At 41.1% G+C, this 20,423-nt stretch overlaps 1 protein-coding gene across 3 annotated transcripts in view; it reads left to right on the top strand.

The window, feature by feature from the left end:
• The first annotated feature begins 39 nt into the window (after nucleotides 1-39).
• The window catches only part of pcnx2 (pecanex 2), a 29,863-nt gene continuing 9,479 nt past the window's right edge, over nucleotides 40-20,423 (top strand). Inside the window, exons 1-29 of one of the 3 annotated variants that reach the window (XM_074676130.1) lie at nucleotides 40-537; nucleotides 1,985-2,187; nucleotides 3,725-3,842; nucleotides 3,939-3,978; nucleotides 5,260-5,786; nucleotides 5,895-6,089; nucleotides 6,181-6,663; nucleotides 6,748-6,925; nucleotides 7,755-7,905; nucleotides 8,022-8,164; nucleotides 8,539-8,614; nucleotides 8,847-8,982; nucleotides 10,593-10,735; nucleotides 10,999-11,152; nucleotides 11,834-11,866; nucleotides 12,579-12,750; nucleotides 12,877-12,987; nucleotides 13,569-13,660; nucleotides 14,004-14,113; nucleotides 14,499-14,604; nucleotides 15,028-15,120; nucleotides 15,212-15,362; nucleotides 16,142-16,283; nucleotides 16,361-16,538; nucleotides 16,987-17,095; nucleotides 17,221-17,350; nucleotides 18,362-18,420; nucleotides 18,521-18,736; nucleotides 18,818-19,071. In XM_074676130.1, the coding sequence (XP_074532231.1) occupies nucleotides 385-537; nucleotides 1,985-2,187; nucleotides 3,725-3,842; nucleotides 3,939-3,978; nucleotides 5,260-5,786; nucleotides 5,895-6,089; nucleotides 6,181-6,663; nucleotides 6,748-6,925; nucleotides 7,755-7,905; nucleotides 8,022-8,164; nucleotides 8,539-8,614; nucleotides 8,847-8,982; nucleotides 10,593-10,735; nucleotides 10,999-11,152; nucleotides 11,834-11,866; nucleotides 12,579-12,750; nucleotides 12,877-12,987; nucleotides 13,569-13,660; nucleotides 14,004-14,113; nucleotides 14,499-14,604; nucleotides 15,028-15,120; nucleotides 15,212-15,362; nucleotides 16,142-16,283; nucleotides 16,361-16,538; nucleotides 16,987-17,095; nucleotides 17,221-17,350; nucleotides 18,362-18,420; nucleotides 18,521-18,736; nucleotides 18,818-19,071 (4,656 nt within the window). In that variant the 5' untranslated portion in view covers nucleotides 40-384. Of the gene's footprint in view, nucleotides 538-1,984; nucleotides 2,188-3,724; nucleotides 3,843-3,938; nucleotides 3,979-5,259; nucleotides 5,787-5,894; nucleotides 6,090-6,180; nucleotides 6,664-6,747; nucleotides 6,926-7,754; nucleotides 7,906-8,021; nucleotides 8,165-8,538; nucleotides 8,618-8,846; nucleotides 8,983-10,592; nucleotides 10,736-10,998; nucleotides 11,153-11,833; nucleotides 11,867-12,578; nucleotides 12,751-12,876; nucleotides 12,988-13,568; nucleotides 13,661-14,003; nucleotides 14,114-14,498; nucleotides 14,605-15,027; nucleotides 15,121-15,211; nucleotides 15,363-16,141; nucleotides 16,284-16,360; nucleotides 16,539-16,986; nucleotides 17,096-17,220; nucleotides 17,351-18,361; nucleotides 18,421-18,520; nucleotides 18,737-18,817; nucleotides 19,072-20,423 lie in introns of all 3 variants that reach the window. The other 2 variants (XM_074676129.1, XM_074676131.1) reach the window with 2 other exon arrangements.

Consider the following 20,423-nt stretch of genomic DNA (forward strand, 5'->3'; position numbering starts at 1 on the left):
GGGAGGGAGGCGGAGAGGAGGGGTTGGAGGGGAGGGGAGGTGGTCAGAGCTGCGCATCTGTACAGGCAGCAAGGCGAGAGGTGGTGAGGGAGAAGGAGAGAGACGAACAGGACGAGATGAGGACCGCGGCAGCAGCAATGGACGAATTGACATTGGGGTGGGAAAAGGCAGACGAGAGGAAACCACCGAGGAAGACCAACGATGCATGAAAGAGAAGGCTCAGGATACGTGCTGTATCGCCCCAACATGGAGGCGTAGCGACAGTAGCATGCATTAGAGGAGATCATTTCATTGTAGCCTAGCAGCATCGGCATCATCCGTCCGTCCAACCTGAGCGGAGAGGAGGAGGAGGAGGAGGAGGTGGAGGAGGACAGAGGAGCAGAGATGGGCTCCCAGGTTGTGCAGACCCTGCGCCAAGGAGTCTGGGCATCTCTGACGGGGGGCTGGTACCACGACCCGGACCAGAACAAATTCAACAACTCCTGCCACCTCTATCTGTGGATATTTCTCCTGATGTTGCCTCTGTCCCTCCATCTGGTGAGTTTTTATTGAGGGGAACATGACGTTCAAGGCCGTGAATGGGTTGCGAGGTGCCAAAAGGTAACGTTTTATTGTCATGCGTCCGTTTAATCCTTTCTTGGATAAGCGTGCTGTGGCAATGGGTGAATCTAATACCCCTCATTGTCTGGTTGCTGCTGAGAGAAATACTAGGCTGGAGAAAACAGGCAGCACTGTCGCAGTGTTTTTTCCTTGCATGCGGTGAGGGAACGCATGGCTGCTCCTGGATGTAGCAGTGGGAGAGATAAGAGGCGTGAAACTGACGTTCATGTCATGGCCTTGAAAAGGGTGCATCAAAGGCTATATTATTTCATTTCAGTTTTTCTATGAAATAATGTCCATGGGGATTTGTGACAGCTGTCAGATCAGTTGACATGTAGGGCTACAGTACATGCAAATGACGACAATAATACAGGAAATATAGTGGTGAGGTGAAATCAATAAGGGAAGTAGTTTCTTCTTTAGGTCACTCACTTGACCTTAGCTAGTAAAATATGACTGACAACACACAGTAGACAGAGTATCTGGTATAGACAAAAAAAAAAACAAACTAAAATTGACTTACAGTGCAGTTAATACTTTTTTCTATGGATCTTAAGACTGTTGATGATGCGTGCCTATTTGAATTTAAGGTTTTTACAAATTAGACATTATATTTTGTAGGTTATGCTCATGTGATGGGAACCCCACTAAACATGCTGGTCCTCTAAACCAGGGCCCATAGTGTACCTGCTCTGTGTTCAGATGATCTCCAAAAGGCCATCCATGAAGGAGAGCTAGTAATGCAAAGTAGAGGCTCTGAGGGAAAGTGACAACTCAGACATTTGCCACCAAAGCTCAACAAAAATGTTACAGTTTCCAGAGCCTGTTTGGAAACACCCACTGCTTCCCTTATCAAAACAAAACAGGTTTCTTTGGAGAAATAATGTTTCAAATTTCATTTTTTTTAGTTTTGAAGGTCACATGCATACGCAGACACAGATAGGCTGAAAGCTGAGGGAACAATTTGGTAGAAACATAGCAGGCCATATATTGAGATTATAATTTTTCCCTGTAAACATAAATAATAATCCAAAACATTTAGTTCAGCAAGAACTCTCTCCAGACCTGTGTGACTCATTTCACAGCTTGATGCAGATGTTCTTTCTTTAATCATCTTGTTCATTGCTATAGGCTGTTCCTCCTCTGAGGATCAATACACTTCAGTTATAAGCCAGTTGAAATCCATCATGTGGTATTTTTGTATGAGTTTGTATTGGGAACATTGTGATCATGTGACCAAATACACTTTAGTCTTGTAGGATTTTCAAAGAAAACTGAGATGCAAGAGAGTGTGCTAAGTTTTTCATAAAACACTTTGCCAGTAGTAAGGAGCGTCTGAAAATGTTGATTTGAATGTTCTAAGACCGTCCTCTCTCCACAACAGGCTTTGCCCCCCACCACCATGGCTTTAAGCATCTACTGTACCTCCATCACAGTCTTTTTCATCCTCATCAAGATGGCCAACTATCGGCTACATGTGATGTTTGATGAGGGTGAAGCAGTGGTCCGCAGCAGCCTTTCTGACCTCAGCAAGGCGCCAGAGAAGAAAAGCAATGCCTCTGATCCCTGCCTGCCTGCCAATATACGGTTTGACCCTTACAATCACACTTTTAATAAAACAGTAGAATTGATAAGAAATCACTTGATTATCTAATGTTCAAGGAATGGTCCCACCTTTATAGCTGTTTTCACCATTCTCACAAAAGCTGCTTATGTCCTTTGACATGAGTAGTAAAGAAAATGTGAAAAATTACTTTCACTCAAAGGTTTTCTCATCGGTAAACACACTTTAAAATAATGGACAGCAAAAAGCAGGCCATATTTCAATGTAAAAATATTAATTTTGTAACTGACTAAAAGTACACACTGCTAACTATCTGTATAAGCATGCTGACAATACTGTTCCCTATGATGCACATTATTCTTAGTGAGGAACTTTGTTGCCTCCATTATGTTTTATATCCAAAAGTAATTTAAGCTAAGGCGTGGTAGGAAAGCAAAATTAGCCTTTGAGCAACTAACAAATGGGGACATGTTACTACAGCAAAGCTACATTATTGATAACTTATTAGCTATCATTAGACAACATGTTATGCTGGCATTCACAACTTTCTTGCATTATTTTGAAATTTTGGATATAGAAGTAAAGATTACTACCCAACATTAAAGTTAGCTTGTCAGCAGTAACGTTGGTTAGCTAAAAGTACCATTAGCTATAAAATTGGTCAAATGGTAAGGTAGCCATTGTAGGTTAGCTGACTTTAGCTAATAAGTTTTAAATATGATGTTTAACTTAATATACCCTTTTGTTAATTTTCATGATTCACCTTCTTTTTCATTTATCATCATTCCGCACGCAGTGAAATTACAATTTGTCAGATTCCCTATGCTTTCTTGCTATCTATCACTACAGTACTGTTACAACAATTAAGCATCTTACCTTGAGCGTGGCCTCAGACAAAAATGTTTGCAGTGAATAGGACAGGTAACATTAGATGCCAGTCAGAAACAAAGCTTAAATTGGTCCCTGTCAGGTTATTTATCAGATAATCTAGGCTAGAGAGCCATATGTATTATGGTACAGCATCGTTATCAACATTGAATTGAGCATTTAGCCCTCTTTTTCCAAATGTGCAAATGAGTGTCTTAACATGTCAGTAAGCTTCTTCTTTCCCAGCATGTGTCTATTTTGCTAAGTCCTCTACGCCTTTCAGACCAGATTGGTTTCATGATCAAGTGTCTTAGAGTGGGATTCAGACTCTTTCCTCTCAAAGTCTTGACTCAGTGCAGCTTTGATGAATGGGTGAGCTAATGAGGGGGGGTAAGAGATTCTCAGTGAGCTACTCAGCTCTGACACAGTTGATCTACATGGGGAATAAGTTAAGATTATTTGTCTGTATTCCTTTTAGTTTCCTCAAAGTCTGAAACGCTTGTTAGGAGATGAAACAAAAGCCCAGACACGTTTATTTTTAGCACTCCCTCAGCCGTATAAATCAGTATATTTTTGTCAAAACATGATAGGCTCAAAGTGATTTCTTATTGATGTGCTGACTTTTATAGACTCTCCTTTACTCTGTCTTCATCATTTAACTTTGTTTTTCTTTCTCTTGATTTTGTCAAACAGGAAGAGCAGCACAGTCCCTGACAGTGTAGCCATGACAACGTTGGCTCGTAAGGGTCCCAGCCCAGTAATACAGGTGACCGTGAAACAGACTGAAACTGACCCAGGACTTATTGGGGTGGTATGTGACCCTTAAGCATGGATGCATGCAGTACACTGAGCTGACCTGCATGATGTCCTAATTTAAATCATGTGCTGCTGTTTCTCTTCCCTGTAGGATTATTCAAAGTCGGACGAAGCAGTGAAGACAGTGGAAGGTGAGGCTGTTACGTGGTGTATGTGTTTAGAAGTTACATGTCAAACAAAGCAATTTTCAACTGAGATCACATAAAAAAGGATGAATGAATTAGCTTGCGTTGATTGCTGAAGGCAGTATTTTGCAAGATTTTTTTTGCAATTTAGCATACTGATATTTGCCAACCTTTCTCTTGCCGTTGAGCCCAGTTTCTTGAATTTCTATTTTCTAACTTCAATGAGGCATTAACTTAAATTAGGCACAAGAATATAAAAAACATGATTTTGACCTTTTCTGAAAAATCTCAAGCTGGTTTTCTTGTTTGTTTTTTTAATTATTATCCTTACTTAACACAAATGGAAGAACTGTATTTTGCAGAAAACTGTTCATTACTCAAGAAGAGCTTCAGAGACATTAGCCCTCATTTATCAATTGTATGTAGGACCAAAGAATGGGTGCATACTCATATCCATGCACAAATTGGCATTTATCTGTTTTTTCTTTAATTTTTCACCCATCAGCAAAAAAGCTCACAACTGCCAAAAAAATATGTCATCATGTTGCCATAGGTGAATTTGTACATTTTTTTCAAGTATAGTTTCATGGATCTTACTTTACATGCAGGTAGCATTGATTCAGATGCTGCTTGGTTTTGAAAATAAATTAAGCAGAATGAATTAGTTGGATGATTCCCTGTGAATCACGAAATGGTAAAAAAGGAGTCAGACAAAAAAAAAAAAAGAAGTGATTAGCTCTTACTCATACTCTTATAGAATAAAGACAGGAAGTAGCAAGAACTGAGCAGCAGGTCATTGGCTATTCATTTCCAGCTACAGGAGGTTTTTTGGGGAATGTTTTGTCAGTATTCGTTTGTGATTGCAGCTAGTTTCTTTTCCCTAATGCATCTGGTGGCTCCTTGAACAGTGTAGTTTGGCAACTGTACATCTTTTTTCTGCAAACACATCAGTGTTGTAAATTTTCTAAGACAAGCAGAATCAGATGTACCAGCGAGCCAATAAGAGCAGCTGACTGCTTCCAGTAAATGTATGACCTAATGCGCTTGTGATCAGACAGATCAAAGTCAGCCTGTCACTGTCTTAACTCTATTCCTGGAAGTCATTTAAGAGCAATGATAAAGGGTTGATGAATCTTACATCTGTTGATAAAAATTTGGATTTTGTGAGTGGTTGCTTCAGCTTGATATGAGGATACATCTGCTTTCACCAAAGCAGATTTTTATGAATACCATAGTTTATTATTAATTGCACCATAAATATTCATCTTGGATGTCTTCTCCTTTCAGGACAGAGTGAGGGTGCTGCAGAAGAGAAGCCTGTGGGGGGAAGTCTGCAGCCAAGCCCAGAGCCTTCTCCAGATGACCTCTCTAGCCCCAATCCTGACCAAGCCGCCCCCCTGCTGCAGGCCCAGCAGAGGCCCCCATCCCGAGCTGAAAGAGAAGAGACACGGCCTGGATCTACTAGTGGGTCAGGGAAAATGGAGGCCGAATTAATTGAAACTGGAGCTGCAAAAGACGACACAGACATTCAGAGCTCTCTGACGGGGGCTGACAGAGAGCAATCAGATCAGGAAAAATCAGCAGAGAAAGACTCAGGGAAGGATAGAATAGAAGAGGAGGAAGACTGTGAGGATAAAGAGGCTGATGGAATGGAAACAGCCGATGAGGGTCTGCCTCCCTCCAAGGGAAGTGGGGATGAGAGTGAGGAGGAGAGTGAGGAGCAGAAAGAGCCTTCAGATGCCAACAATAACTCACTGGAGACTCCACAGGACTGCCAGGACAATTTTATTGACATTCCTGATCTCTCTGCCCAGGTAGGCCTTACACACATGGAAACAGATTCTAATTTCTATCCGTCTTAATAGAGAGCAATAGTGACATGCCTCTGTTTCTAAACCCATCTATCTCCTATCGTCTCCCAGGCCGAGCCACTGGAAGAGATGTACTGTTCCGATGAGATTGAAGTGGTTCTGGTTGACAACTCTGGCCCTGGGCCTGTGTCAGCTCACTTGGATGACAATGATACAGTTAAGATCATCATCACCATGAGCTGTGACCCTCAGACTGCTGCTCAGCTGGAGGAGAGTGTCAAGCAGAGCCTTCTAGAGAATGCACAGGTAAAAAACACTTGCCCTTACAATAACATTTCCCATTACTCACCTGTCCTTGTTTGTAATGTTTGTGTTTTGTCACTGTTTATTGGCTAAGGCTCAGAAAGATGCTGGAGAGTGTCACGTGAAGATCCCCGTCATCACCTTTGACTCCCCTGAGGAGGAGAAGCAGGAGACAGAGGAGGAAAAAGAGGCATCTCTCTCGGATGATGATCCCACACTGAAACAGCAACAGACAACGAGCCAAAGTGAAGAGTTTCACATGTGTCGAGACACAACCAGCTCTGAGTTCACTACAATGGAGGGTCCAGATCCAGACCAGGAACGTGTTGGTGTACAGACGACTAATGACAGCACACCAAGCCCACAGCTTACAAACGATAACAGCTCATCAGGTATTGATGTCCACTCCCACCCTGATGACACAGATCCATTGGATCCTAATGTGGATTCACAAGGTTTCCTGCGCCTGCCACCAGCTTTGGGCCGTTATGGTCTTGGAGGAAGGACTCACATCCGGGGACTGAGCATGGACAGTGGGAAAGATGCTGTTCTCCTTTCAGACCGCTCACAGAACACAGTATGTTGGCAGCTCAGCTCTGTACTTATCCTGCTTGTCCATACCACTGTCTGTGCGTCATACAAACATCTGTCTCTCTACTAGACCACCATGACCAGTTCCAAGTCAGATCTGGAGGCAAAGGAGGGCCAGATACCCAATGAATCCAACTTCTTGGAGTTTGTTTCTTTGTTGGGGTCTCTCAGTGCCAGAGGGGGAGCCGCCAGCATGCAGGAAGATGAGGGGCCAGAATGCAAAGAGGAAGAGGGCAATGCGGAGGAAGGTGAATGGAGCTCTATTTATACCTTTCTGCCATTTATTTTTAAAGGCTCATGATAAATGCTGACTCGTTGACAAAATTTTACGAGCTACATCTATAAACTTTTGTCGCTTTTAGTGCCTCTTGTTGAAACGGGCTCTATAAGTTTATAGCTTCTTTCTAGTTCATGACTGATCAATGTATGCTCTTTTAAATACAAGTGTTCATCAAGTCTGCTGGGCTTCAAGGATGTTAGTGTGGAGGTCAGTCAGTTAGTTGGAAATTGAAAAGAAAATGCAAGTAAAATGGGGTAAAGAAAGCTGCACAGCTCGTCGTGGCTTCTGGTCTGGATGTAAGCCTGTTGAAGAGGCATTTCCTGACACTTAACCTTCATATTCTTGAGTTTCTTTGACCACTTGGAGGCAGTAAAAAGGTATAAAGACAGCTTGTTGCTTTTTAAAGTGTATTTGACAGACATGTTAGCTAGCATTCTTGAATTTAGACAGATACCAGACATAGGCATTCATTTAGGTTATAAAACTCATTTCCTTTTTCTCCTTCCAACGCAGCTGTGGCCTCCACCAACCCCCAAGGGAAAAAAGTTACATTTCAATTAGCTTTTTGCTTTGCTATAATCTCGTCTCTTCACAGAGTTTTGTTGCAAACTGTTTGCAAAGTTGCAAGCCTTAAAATGACAAAGACAGAAAACCCTCAAAACTTCACTTAATCTTTTTTATAGGTTTGGGTCTTTTTACAGTTATCTTACAAATAGGGATTGCAACAGCTTGAAAGAAAAGTAACATTTCTGCTATGTTAAAAAAAAAACAACTTTCTCCATTCAATCTGTTTTTAGAGAATCTGAGTGTGACTTCCAGACCAGATCAGACAATAACAGAGCCAAACACAGACAGCAAACCAGAGAGACCAAAACCTCCCACCAGTCTGCCCACCAACACTCTCCAGGCTATACCACCCAAACAAATCCCAATCGTTTCCCCTGACAGGTATGCATGCGTATTCACCTACACACATCAATACAAACCACTCCAACAGACTCACACATTTACAGATGAGCGCCCAGCATCCAGGATTACCATCTGATTGTGTTTCCTCTTTGCAGTCCACAGACAGACAGAGAAAAGGATCCAGATTATGACTCTCTACCTTCACAAACCTCTCAATCAGAGAGCTCCATGCTGCAAGTCATCTGCAGACCAGAGGCTACCAACAAAGAAGAGGCATACACCTTCCATACTGTCCACAGTAAGCAGCTTCAACAAAAACAATGCTGTTGCTAAAAATGTGAAGCTTCAGAAAACAGAGGAACATGCAGAAATAGAAACGTGCTGTCTGTGGAGTCAAACAATACGAGTTTCCTCTGCTGTGACGGTCTGATAATATTTGGATCTTTTGAACAGACTCACAGTGTGTGTGGATGGCTCTGTCAGCAGCTCAAAGTGCTTAGCAAGCTGGTAGATCAAATGAAAATTTTTTGGAATGGCTCCAAAATATTCGTCTGCTCAGATTATCAGTTATAGCTCAGTGTCTGGAAGTCTGTTTACAAAGCTAAATTAAAAAATAAACTGCACATAATACATTTATCCACTCATCAGCTGCTGTGTTTGTTTCTTCACCAGGAGACAGGCCCCGTAAGCTGTATGCAGAGAGAGCGCTCAACCTGCCACTGGGAGCCGAGCTCATCACCGGCAACATGTGGTAGTGCTGTCAAATATCAGTCCTTCCCTCTTCTACATTCAACACATTCTGCTACCACCTCTTTATTTGTCTGTGCATTCATTGTGTGTCTGCATGCTCTACTCAGCTGATCAAATGATACTTTCTTACGACATGCTACCTTATTGCTGTTGCTTTTCTATCACTGCCTGCGCTATCAGGTCCAGTCACTGTGCTAACACTTGACTGTTCTCTGTGCGTGTGTCTTCAGTGACCTGCTGTCAACTTCCTCGAACTCAGAGTGTCAGGACGGCCTCGCTGGTGGTCACGCTGACTGCCCTTTCCAAAGACGTATCATCCCCCCACACAGACTCCGACCACGAAGGACTCACCCTGAGATATTCCAGGTGTGTGTCTCCTTTCATTTTCCCACTTTTGCAATCACAAGCTGGGTTTCCATTACACCTGGAATTGCGCAAAATCTAGATATCGCAAAAAAGGAACTGTAATGGAAACACCACATTTTCGAAAAACCTCTCAAATTTCGATAAAAAGGTTTTTCACTCTCATTAGGTGGTTTTTCAGACATTTTAATACTGAACTTTGTCGCAAAAGTGCAATGGAAACACCTTTTTCGCACGTTGTCATGACAACGCTCCTCCCTCACCTCCTCGCACATGTCCACTGCCACACAAACAGACTCCAGTGTTCATATTTTATTAGCTCTGCTCTTATTTATATGTTCAATGCAGATGTTTGTGTTTATGACCGACACTTGAGAAGGCATCAGGACGGCTGTGAGCCGGTCAGGGTCAGAGAGCAGCCGGGAGGCGGGGTGGAGGTGTGTGTGTGTGTGTGTGTGTGTGTGCGTGAGAGTATGTGAGCTAGAGATGATGATTTTTAGTCAGTGTTTTGTTCCTGCCTTTTTTGAGTTAGCGTGATCACGGCCGACAGTTTGATCAGTGAAAAAAAACACTAATGTTCAAGAATCGGCATCATCATCATGAGTGCAGCTTCCGGACGGACATTATGTTTTATTTCACTCAAGTTGTGCACAATTCTGGTCGTAACAGAAACATTGGCAGGGCAAATTTGTTCTTTATCAAAACTTCAGAAATATCGCTTTTATTTAGCAAAAAAGTGTAATGGAAACCCAGCTACTGACACTTTTTAAAAATTAACTAGAGTTGAATTGCATGAATTTTTAGAGTATTTTTAAGAGAAGGTTTCACTCAATGAGTCACCTGTATTTCCCTGTGAGCAACATGATACTGAATTCAGTGGTTTTGCTGATCAACTACTTGGTGATAGTGTTGTGCCAAGAAGTGTAGCAGTGTGCCAACTAAGAGTGTGAAGAGTGGGACTGCTAGAATGCAGATGGAGATGCAAACAATGTTGGTGTCAAATTCTCCTAAACAATCCCTTTTACATTTTTTTTTATGAGGAGAGAACAGCTTTTTCTACCTTTAAGTCCTCTGTGACAATATTTAGAGTAAATGTAAACACAACAAAGAAGCTCCACAATTAACCTGTAGTTACAACATGAAAAAAAAAGAAAAATCAATCATTTTGTTTCTGTCCAAGGACTATTTTTTTTTGTACAAATAGCTTGATTCTCATCAGCATCATGACTGTTGGTGAGTTTTTACAGCAGGGACTCAACAGAGGAATACAAAAACGATGATCAACAATCAGCTTTAATCAGCTTAGTTTTAACTTTCTGTCAAACTGTAACACATGAGTCATCCCTGCCGTTCAAAACGGTCAGCAAATGGCTGATTAAGTCTCAGAGTGCCGTTGTGTTATGAGCTGCTGGTTGTCACTGAAGCAGAAACAGCACAGTCTCAGCTGAATCATTACTGCACCACTTTTCATTTGTAGGAAAGATGTTCTTTCTGCGTGTAATGATCCTGACTGATGAATAAACAGCAAACATAAGAATTTTGTTGTTTCCTGAATGATTGCAGTTCAAGTCATGTGGGTGTAAATAAGTTGTTCTTGTGCATCTATCCGTCAGGAGGAGGACTCTTTGGATGATTCATCAGAGACCTCCACTCAGGAGAAACCGACCAGGAAGATTTATTACAAACTGAAACTGTTTCCTGGGAAGTGGATAAACATTTTATACGACCGGCTTACTCTTCTTGCCCTTTTGGACAGGTACTGTACACACTGGAGAAAAGCTGTTTGATGCTTTCTGTGCTGTGCCTACATATTCTGAAGTAATAAAGGATACATGTTATGCAGCTCTGAAAAGATGTATTTGATAAGTTGATGGTGTCTACCTTAGCATGTCTGTATTTCCTTTCCTTTGAGGCCTTTTTCTTAAGTTGAAGACATAAACACCTGCACACCTCTTAAAATCCAGCTAGTAATGAGCAACTCTAACCCATCTCTTCTTCTGTGTTTACTGTTATCTACAGAAACCAGGAAGTTCTGGAGAATTTGGTTGCAGTCTTCATGGCCTTTCTGGTTTCTTTCCTGGGTTTTGTGCTTCTCAACCATGGCTGCTTCAAGGACTTCTGGGTGTTTCAGTTCTGCCTTGTCATTGCCAGCTGCCAGTATTCCTTACTGAAGGTAAGAAGACACAAAGCAGATTAAACAGGAACGTTTGTCTTCAAGCTCAGGCTCTGAACCATTCAATTTTTGGGTGATGAGACCAGACTGTACGTGACTGATAGAAAACCAGGAAGAATGTGTGTGCTCAGAAAGTGCCTCCCCCCTTTAGTTGGGGCTACAGTTCATAGCTTACGGTTACTGCTATTTAGTTACAATGCTCTACTACAACAAACACAGATGACAGAAGGCATCTCTGGGGCCTGTACTGTTAGGCATTATTTTGATAATTAAAATGGAGATAAAGCTGTAAGTAGGCTGTGGCTTATTAAACTTGCATACGACCACCTGCCTGACAGTAACAATACAGTATGTATCCAACACAAGCAGGTGAGCTTTAACCAGCAGTGACGACTAAAGGCTGATGGTGTTAGCTCTACTAGCGTTAACCACACTCAGCAATCAGATTTGACATTGTTAACCAACAAATTAATCCTATGTTTCCTTTACTTCATCTGTTTGTCAAAATAAAATCTTTGTTCAAAAAACTAAGACCAAAATAAGTGTCTTTTGAACATGCCTACCTGCCAGCACCTGTCTGCATTTGCTCACTGTGTTTCTATTAAACTTATGGGTAACCATGCCGTTTCAAATTGTCCTTTATTTACAGATGTTTATCCACTATTTGCTTCTGTTTTCCAGAGTGTTCAACCAGATGCAGCTTCACCAACACATGTAAGTTAATATCTCACTTTGTGACTGAATCTAAGAGGAAATATTTCACTGAAGACAAAACCGATTTCTTTAATGGAAATTAAATTAGAAATACATTTGCTTATTTCAAAAGATGTGTATAAATACATCCTTGATGCTTCTGTCGTCATTTGTTTTCCACTCCCGGCTGTTGTTCTCTTTTATGTTGTCAGTAAATGATGGATGAGTTTGAAATGAGTTCCCTTTTCCATTCATTACATATTCTTTAATATGTAGTTTGTTGTTTCGTGTTACTGAGAAAAGTACATGTAGGTGCAGAGATGAGGAAGGTATTGATATAAAACAAGAACAAAAGATGAGCTGATAGTCGTGAACTTCCATTATCACAGGCTCTTACGTATTACCATTAATGACTTCATTATGCCGATAGGCTTCATGACGCTCTTTATACAGGCAACGAAAACTTTATGATTCATGGTAATAAGAACTATTCAAGACTTAATTAGAAAAGGATGCATGTTAATCTATAATCAAGAAATCAGACTGGATGATGCAGTCAAAATAATGTCACATTGTCAGATCTATGGGCAGTCTACCTCATATGAGGGCAATTGCACACGTGTTTCCATCATATGTTAATTTTGTCATGCTTTTGATAACAGCAGCTGCTGTCTTTGTAGTGTATACCCTATTCTATTTCAGAACCCTTCACTGTCCTCGTGTGTGTCTCCAGGGTCACAACCAGCTGGTGGCCTACAGTCGAGCGGCCTACTTCTGTATCTTCTGCACTCTGATCTGGCTGCTGGAGCAGCTGCTGAGGATTAAGGACCTGCCTAGCTCCACTCTGTACGGAGTCACCATTGTCTGCCATGACGCGCTGCACTTCTTACGAGACCTGCTTGTGGGTAGGGATTGATGTGACGAGAGACAACACGTGGCTTCAGGAGGAAGTTTTGTGTCAGACCGGCATGTGACATTATTCATCTCCCATTGAATTAGTGACACTAAAAAGTATATAATGCATTTTACAGGTTTTACCTACTGCTTCCCAATTACCTTCCTGGTGGGCCTTTTCCCTCAGATCAACACCTTCACTATCTATGTGCTGGAACAGATTGACATGCACCTTTTTGGAGGGACAGGTTGGTAAAACAGTGTCTTATCCTTGTTTTCACTGGTATGGGTGAATTCCTTAACGGAGGCTTTTCTTTTTGTTCTTCTTGACTTTTAGTTTAATACTGTTCTCAACAGATGCCCTTTGAAAATTTCTGCCTCTAGTCTTTGGCCTGTGTTTGCGTGTTTTATTGCACAATGTTAAATTAAAATATATGGTTGAAAATTGGAAAGGTTAAAAAACCTTGCTGTTATAATGTGCTGTAATAATTATAGTTTAAGGGACAGGAACTGAATGACTCTTCTTTCAGGAATTTGTGGGCATGATTTGATCAGGGTAACCCACTTGCTGATACTCAACGAAAACCGCCAAAAAATTTTGACAGAAATAAATTTCTTTTTATGAAAAAATCATATATCTGTGATTTAACATGTCCACAGTGGATCTTTTTCTCATAGAAAAATGAAAGTTGATGTTTTTAATACAAAAAACCCTTATACTTAGCCAAAGGTGATTATTTCTTTAGAGAATTAAGTTAACAAGAACTTTACACTTTTTTCTTTCTCATACCTCTTGTGTTTTTAACCCTCACTCTTCTTTCTTTTTCAGCCGCTACAAGTCTTGTCTCTGCAGTCTACTGCATCCTACGCAGTCTGATCGCTCTGTCTCTGCTCTACGGTTTCTGCTTCGGAGCTCTCAAGGTACAAATTAACCAACATAAACCAGAAACTCCATCTCCTCTCCTCTCCTATCCCTCTTTCATCTTCAGAGTTTTTAAGCAAGCTTTGGTTTATGATTGTCCTCCTGGTTATGGGAATAGAAGAAGACGGGGAGTTCAGTTACGAATAGTAGCCAGGCAGTTTCACTGATGCAAGTAGAGTTACAGCAAAACACAAAGTGTTGCCGCTCATCTTTAACATCTTCAACAGTAACTCCAAGACTGCAGCTGGAGAGGAAGTGTTTGAGCTGTGGAGATCTGTGAGTAGCAGCTTTCTGGACACATAAAGGTGTGATTCACACAGGTGTGTGTCTGTGTTGGTACAGGAGCCGTGGGATGAGCAGCACACGCCGGCTTTGTTCTCTGGTTTCTGTGGTCTTTTGGTGGTTTTCTCCTACCACCTCAGCCGGCAGAGCAGTGACCCCTCTGTGCTGCTGTAAGTATTAGTGGGTGTGTATGCGTGCACATATTGGGCCTTGGAGGGGCGGACCTAAACTTTTTGGCCCATCTGGGACACTTACTAAAATGTAGATAATGGAGACTCACACATGCCACAGATTTTATTTCTTTTGTATGTTTTTTTTCCTTTGTTTCACTTTAAAAAGTAACCAAACAGACTTGCACAACATAAATCTTCAGAGCTTAAACTCTTAAAGGGCTTGTGAAGAGACAACACAACACAGCTGCTCTATCATAAATGCCACCTCCAACAGTCCTAAAACTACATAGTTGAACAATTCTCCTAACATACAAGTTGAAATCTGAATTTAGACTGATTTTGTAATGTCTGTGTACTTCATGCTCCATTTGTGATATTTCAGGTCTCTGATCAAGTCAAAGATTATGCCGGCTTTGGTGGAGAGTGAGGAGGAGGAAGAAGATACAGACATCAAAGACCCGCTTCCTGAGAAACTGCAGAACTCTATGGTGAATAAAGAGGACAGCACACTGTACATGCAGTTTATTTTAGTGTGAAATTAATGTTGTTTATTTCTTTACATGGTGTCAGCTTGCATTTATTTTCACCAGGAAATAATCACTTTGTACTGGAGGCAGTCGAATTTATTCAAACTGTGTTTGATTAACTCTAAATCATGGTGTCTCATGAAAGATAATCAATCATTATGTGGGATTATGCAGGATTGTGCATCCTGGAAAACAAATCTCTCACTGTCTTTTACACTATTAATGGAGGATTAGAAAGGTTTTAACTCTTTGCGAGCTGCTTCATCTTTGATCTCCAAAAACTGAAGCAATTAGACAAAAGTCATCCCATGAATTAATCAGACAAATGAGTTTTTCTTCAGTGTGGATTTTTACCATCACATCTCTCCCTCTCATGCGCTGCAGAAAGAGATTCTGCTGTCAGATGTTGTGGTGTGCTCTGTCGCCTACATCCTGACCTTCGCCATCACTGCGAGTACCGTGTTCCTCTCTCTTAAGGTGAGATCGTTTCGTATTATATCATCTCAGATGTGGCGTGAGGTTTTCATGTTTCTTACATTAATTTTTGGGATTTACTTTTTCCCCTCAGCCCTTTGTTACCATCGTGTTGTACGCTCTGGCTGGGACTGTGGGGTTTGTCACCCACTACCTGATCCCCCAGCTGAGAAAGCACCATCCTTGGCTGTGGATCTCACATCCGGTCCTCAAGACTAAAGAGTACCACCAGTTTGAGCCCAGAGGTCAGAATGCCTTCTGTGTCTTTAAGAACAAGTTAATGTGACCATTCAGTTAGCATCTGTGAAGTCAGGGGTCAAAATGTTCTCCAAAAGGTCGGGCTTGTAAAAGTTTAGAAAAATCAAACAACTAGCATTTGGATTTAACGAATGTGCTCTATTTAAATGTAAATATGCTTTATTTATACAACCTTTTACAACCACCTACGGGTAAACCAAAGTGCTTTACAATAGATAATGTATATAAAAAATAGAAAAAAAAACACAAGTAAAAAAAATATATATATAACAAGAAGAAAAGCAATAAAATAAACTGAAATAAAAAAGAACAGATTAAATTTAAATTTAATAGATTAAATTGAGATAACTAGCATTTGGATTTGACAAACAATTGATTAATGTTCAAAAAGTTAAGCTCATAGAAATTATGTAGCTGCTCAGTAAGACTAACAGGTTGATATTTTTGGACATGAAGATACAAAAAAGTCATATTTTTGGAGTTGGGAGGCACAGCATTTACCTTTTTTCACAAGCATGATTATTGGTGAACTAAAAAAGGCCTGTTCATTTACCCAAAATACTTCTGGTGAAATCCTTTCAGTGGTTTTTGAAATATTTTGTAAAGAGACAAACGAAAAAGAAAAGGAGGTGAAAGTGAGTTTGAAAATGGCTCAGATCCAAAGATCAAGATAATGTTTGAGGGTGACATCCTGAACTCAGCTGTCTTTGTGTTTCAGTAATCTGTGATGCTAGTCTGTTCTCCCCTGTCCTTGCTTGTATCACAGAGGATGCTGTGCTGATGTGGTTTGAGCGCCTGTACGTTGGGCTCCTGTGCTTTGAGAAGTATGTGGTGTACCCCGCCATTGTGCTCAGTGCACTCACCAATGATGGCTTTGCCCTCAGCCACCGCAAGAAGCTGGGAATCCAGTGAGTGGAATTATTTAAACACAGCATCCCATGACATTTGCAGCGCTGGTCTTAATCTTTGCTTGTGTCACCTTCAGCTGTGATGTCCTCCTGACGACAGTGGCTGGACTGAAACTCCTGCGGTCATCTTTCTGCGACCCGAGCTTCCAGTTCCTCACTCTGCTCTTCACGCTTGTCTTTTTTCATTTCGATTGTCCACATGCTTCAGAGAGCTTCCTGCTGGACTTCTTCATCATGTCTATTATTTTCCACAAGGTGAGGGACCACAATTTGGTGATACACAAAGAATATGGAGTGTGCGACAGTAAGGTAATGTTTTGTTGCATTATGGGAATTGTAGGAGCTAGCATTTCTCTGACTTTTCATTTATGAAGAAGTATTATGTTTTGGGCTTAGACTTTTTGATTTTTATATTCTGGCAGATAATTCTGCTTTTTCTGGAAAAACTTTCTGAAACTTTTCAAACACAATTTTTCAAAATAATACATGAAAATTCAACTGATCCTCTGTGTGTTTTGTGTTTTGTGTGAGATACATTTTGGAGCATAGATGATGGAAAATGTCATAAATATGATTTCATACTGCTTTGTGACAAAGATTGTTTGATCCATAAAAATAACACACTCTGATGCCAAAATAAAACCTCCACTCTATTGATGTCTGCTCGGAGAGGACTGACTTTGTTGTTTGTGTTTTTGCACAGATGCGAGAGCTGTTGCTGAAGCTCCATTTCATCCTGGTTTACATCGCTCCCTGGCAGATCGCCTGGGGCAGCGCTTTCCATGCCTTCGCTCAGCCGTTCGCTGTACCTCGTATCCTTCCTCTCAGACCTGTGTGTGTGTGTGTGTGTGTGTGTGTGTGTGTGTGTGTGTTTGTTTGTGTGAGACCAGATCAGTACCAGCTTTTCTTTCCTTGACTCTTGCGTGTGTGCAACCAGACTCCGCCATGCTGCTGCTTCAGACTCTTCTCACCACTGTCTTTTACACCCCGCTGGCTCCCTTCTTGGGCAGCGCCATCTTCATTTCCTCTTATCCTCGGCCCATCAAGTTTTGGGAGCGAAACTACAAGTAAGATCCTGCCGTAGTTATTATTTAGTTGGTTAGTTAGTAAGTTAGTTAGTTTCCCAAACAGCCAGGAAAGGCATGGGGGGTATATACTTGCATTTTAATTACAGAATATAAGAAAGCTGATGGGTTATTCATAATAATAGTACTAATTTCTGCATTTTTTTTTCATCTTAACTGTGATAACAAAAGTTTCTACAGATCTATTTTTCGACAAACAGCCCCCTCCTCCTCCTCCTGCCCACATCATAACCCCTCTATTCCCTCTTATTTATTGATGCAGGAGACTGTTTTTACTTCAGCTCACTGAAAACACTCCAAAAATAGCAGCTGCTTTGTTGCGCAAACTTCAGTGATTCGACATGAAGCATCCTATGATTATATTTAGATGCTGGGGTTTGCTTTGGGACTGAAACATTTAAAACCACTTGAAGCAATACCTCTGCAGGGGCTGGATGTTGGCGTTGTAGGCTAGAGTTAACAATTTTAACATCAAGACAACATGACAACAAAGAGTTTCACATGGACAACAACTGAAAGCATGAAACAGTTTAGTCTTAAATTATCTAGATAACTTCAATAACAGATGTCACGTTACTTGTCCTAGCTGCTGATGTTGCTGCATATAGCCAGCTGCTACAACATTCGCTTGATGTCATGTTTCAAATTGTAGCGCTACGTAGCTGTACTGATAAGTTCCTTACCTTTGCACGTTGTATCCAGTGAAAAGATGTCTTGAACAAAAAAAATGTTTCGATCCGATTTAATTCCAAAAACCAACATCAAAAACATGTGTGAACAACCTGACAATTGAACTTAAAATACTAAAAATAAATAGGAATTTTAATTATAACCTATTTTTTCATCCAGCTGTCGTTCAAGATTAAAAACAACTACTTCACTGATTCTGCACTTTTCCACAAAACATTTAAAACATTTTTAATCACTTTTGGTCAGAACCCTATTGACAGAAAATATAAAAACTGACTTTGTCTCATCTTTGATTTTCTGCAGCACAAAGCGTATTGACAACTCTAACAGCAGGCTGGTGTCACAGGTGGATAAGGAGACAGGTGAGCCCTGGAAGCATGCATGTGGTGACTTTTGGCACCAGCATTGTCCTCTCTTGATCTTATAATCTGACTGTACACCTCCCACATCTTTTGTTCGCAGGGTGTGATGATAGCAACCTAAACTCCATCTTTTATGAGTACCTGACCCGGTCACTGCAGCATTCCCTTTGTGGAGACCTCATGCTGGGCCGATGGGGCAACTACAGCGCTGGGGACTGTTTCATTCTGGCATCTGACTACCTCAACGCCCTGGTCCACCTCATCGAGATTGGCAACGGGTTAGTCACTTTCCAGCTGAGGGGACTGGAGTTCAGAGGTAAGTTTCAACCATCACTACCACAATGGATTCCTCTCTCTGATCATATCTGGCTCATTACTCCATCCCTCTCCATCCCAGGTACGTACTGCCAGCAGCGAGAGGTGGAGGCCATCACAGAGGGTGTGGAGGAGGATGATGCGTGCTGCTGCTGTGAGCCGGGCCACTTGCCCCACATGCTGTCTTGCAATGCAGCCTTTAACCTGCGCTGGCTGGCCTGGGAGGTGATGGCCACAAAGTATCTGCTGGAGGGTTACAGCATCAGTGAGAACAATGCAGCCACCATGCTGCAAGTGTACGACCTCCGGAAGCTCCTCATCACCTACTACCTGAAGGTTTGATTTATGCCTGTGTCTGTTTGGAGATTTTGAAGCAGTTGTTTACATTTGCAGATAACTATGTAACTATGTATAAAATGTGCAAAACATGCTGCATTTCATGGTTTAACGTAGTAAAGCCTAACACATCACATTTGGTGTGGAAATTTAGACTGGAACAGTTATTTTCTAACATTTTTTAATGTAAAAAAATAAACTTAAGAAATAAGGATTACCCTGTTTTCTTCCACTTTTCTTAGAGGGATAATCCTGGCTTGACCTCTCATTAATATGCTGGTTTTCCAGAAATGTCTGAATTAACTGTTTAACTATAACAACAGCTAAGTGGAAACATATCAGTCTTTATAACATAATTTTTAAGAACTTAAAATGAAGTTGAATCCCCCCCCAACGTTCGACTTTTAAGTGGAGAAAAGATTTTAAGGTATGCTGTTATTTGAGTTAGGGGCTGCACAGTGGTGCAGTCTTGGAGCTGTTGCCTCGCAGCAAAAAGATTTCCGGTTGATTCCCTGGCTGATCACACCTTACTATGTGGAGTTTGCATGTTCTCCTAATACATATGAGGGTTCTCTTCAGTTTTTCTGGCACAGTGTAAATACATACTCACGGGTTGATGGGTCACTCTAAATTGTCAGAAGGTGTGACCGTGTGGGTGAATGGTTGTCAGTGTCTCCATTTCAGCTCTGTGACAGAGTGGTAAACTTTTCAGTATACCGCCTTGTGATCAGTGAGAGATGGGACTGGCTCCAGACCTCCTTTGACCCTAAAAGATGATGGCTGAATGGATGGATGGAGTTGGGTTTGGTGAACAGTTTTCTCTAAATGTTTTTAAAAGCAGACTGTAGTTTGTAGTTTCTGTTTGGGTGATGTTTCTGAATTGTGTGTCGTATGTCTGTTTGGATGTGCTGCTGCTGATTTCAGTCAGGACACTTTTTTAATAGAGATTTTTAATCAGAACCAGGTTCTCTTGGTTAAATACTTTTTTAAATAAATAAATGGAGGATATATATTATTGTATGTCAAAGTGTACTTGAGTATGTCTCAGGTGTCCACAGTCTGCATATATTGGTTTTTACCCTTTACGCGTAATCAAAGTATCTCATCTGGATTCTGAAGATAGATAGATACGTGTTGTTGTTTCTGGAAGTTGAAGCTTATCTAAATTTAGTCTCAATGTAAAAAAGACAGAAATTTGGGTTCTTAGAGATGTTGCAAAGACATTTTTATCTTTGATGTCTGATTTACCTGATGTACTACCTGTGATTTGCACTTATCTGGTTGTCTTTTTTGGAGCTTGTATTTTTTAAGATTGTTGAATACAGAAACTTTCTAACTGCCCTTTTTAATAA

Source organism: Halichoeres trimaculatus, unplaced genomic scaffold, assembly GCF_033239565.1.
Source record: "Halichoeres trimaculatus isolate MK-OKI-2021-1 unplaced genomic scaffold, fHalTri1.1 fHalTri1_scaffold_8, whole genome shotgun sequence".
Taxonomy (NCBI): domain Eukaryota; kingdom Metazoa; phylum Chordata; class Actinopteri; order Labriformes; family Labridae; genus Halichoeres; species Halichoeres trimaculatus.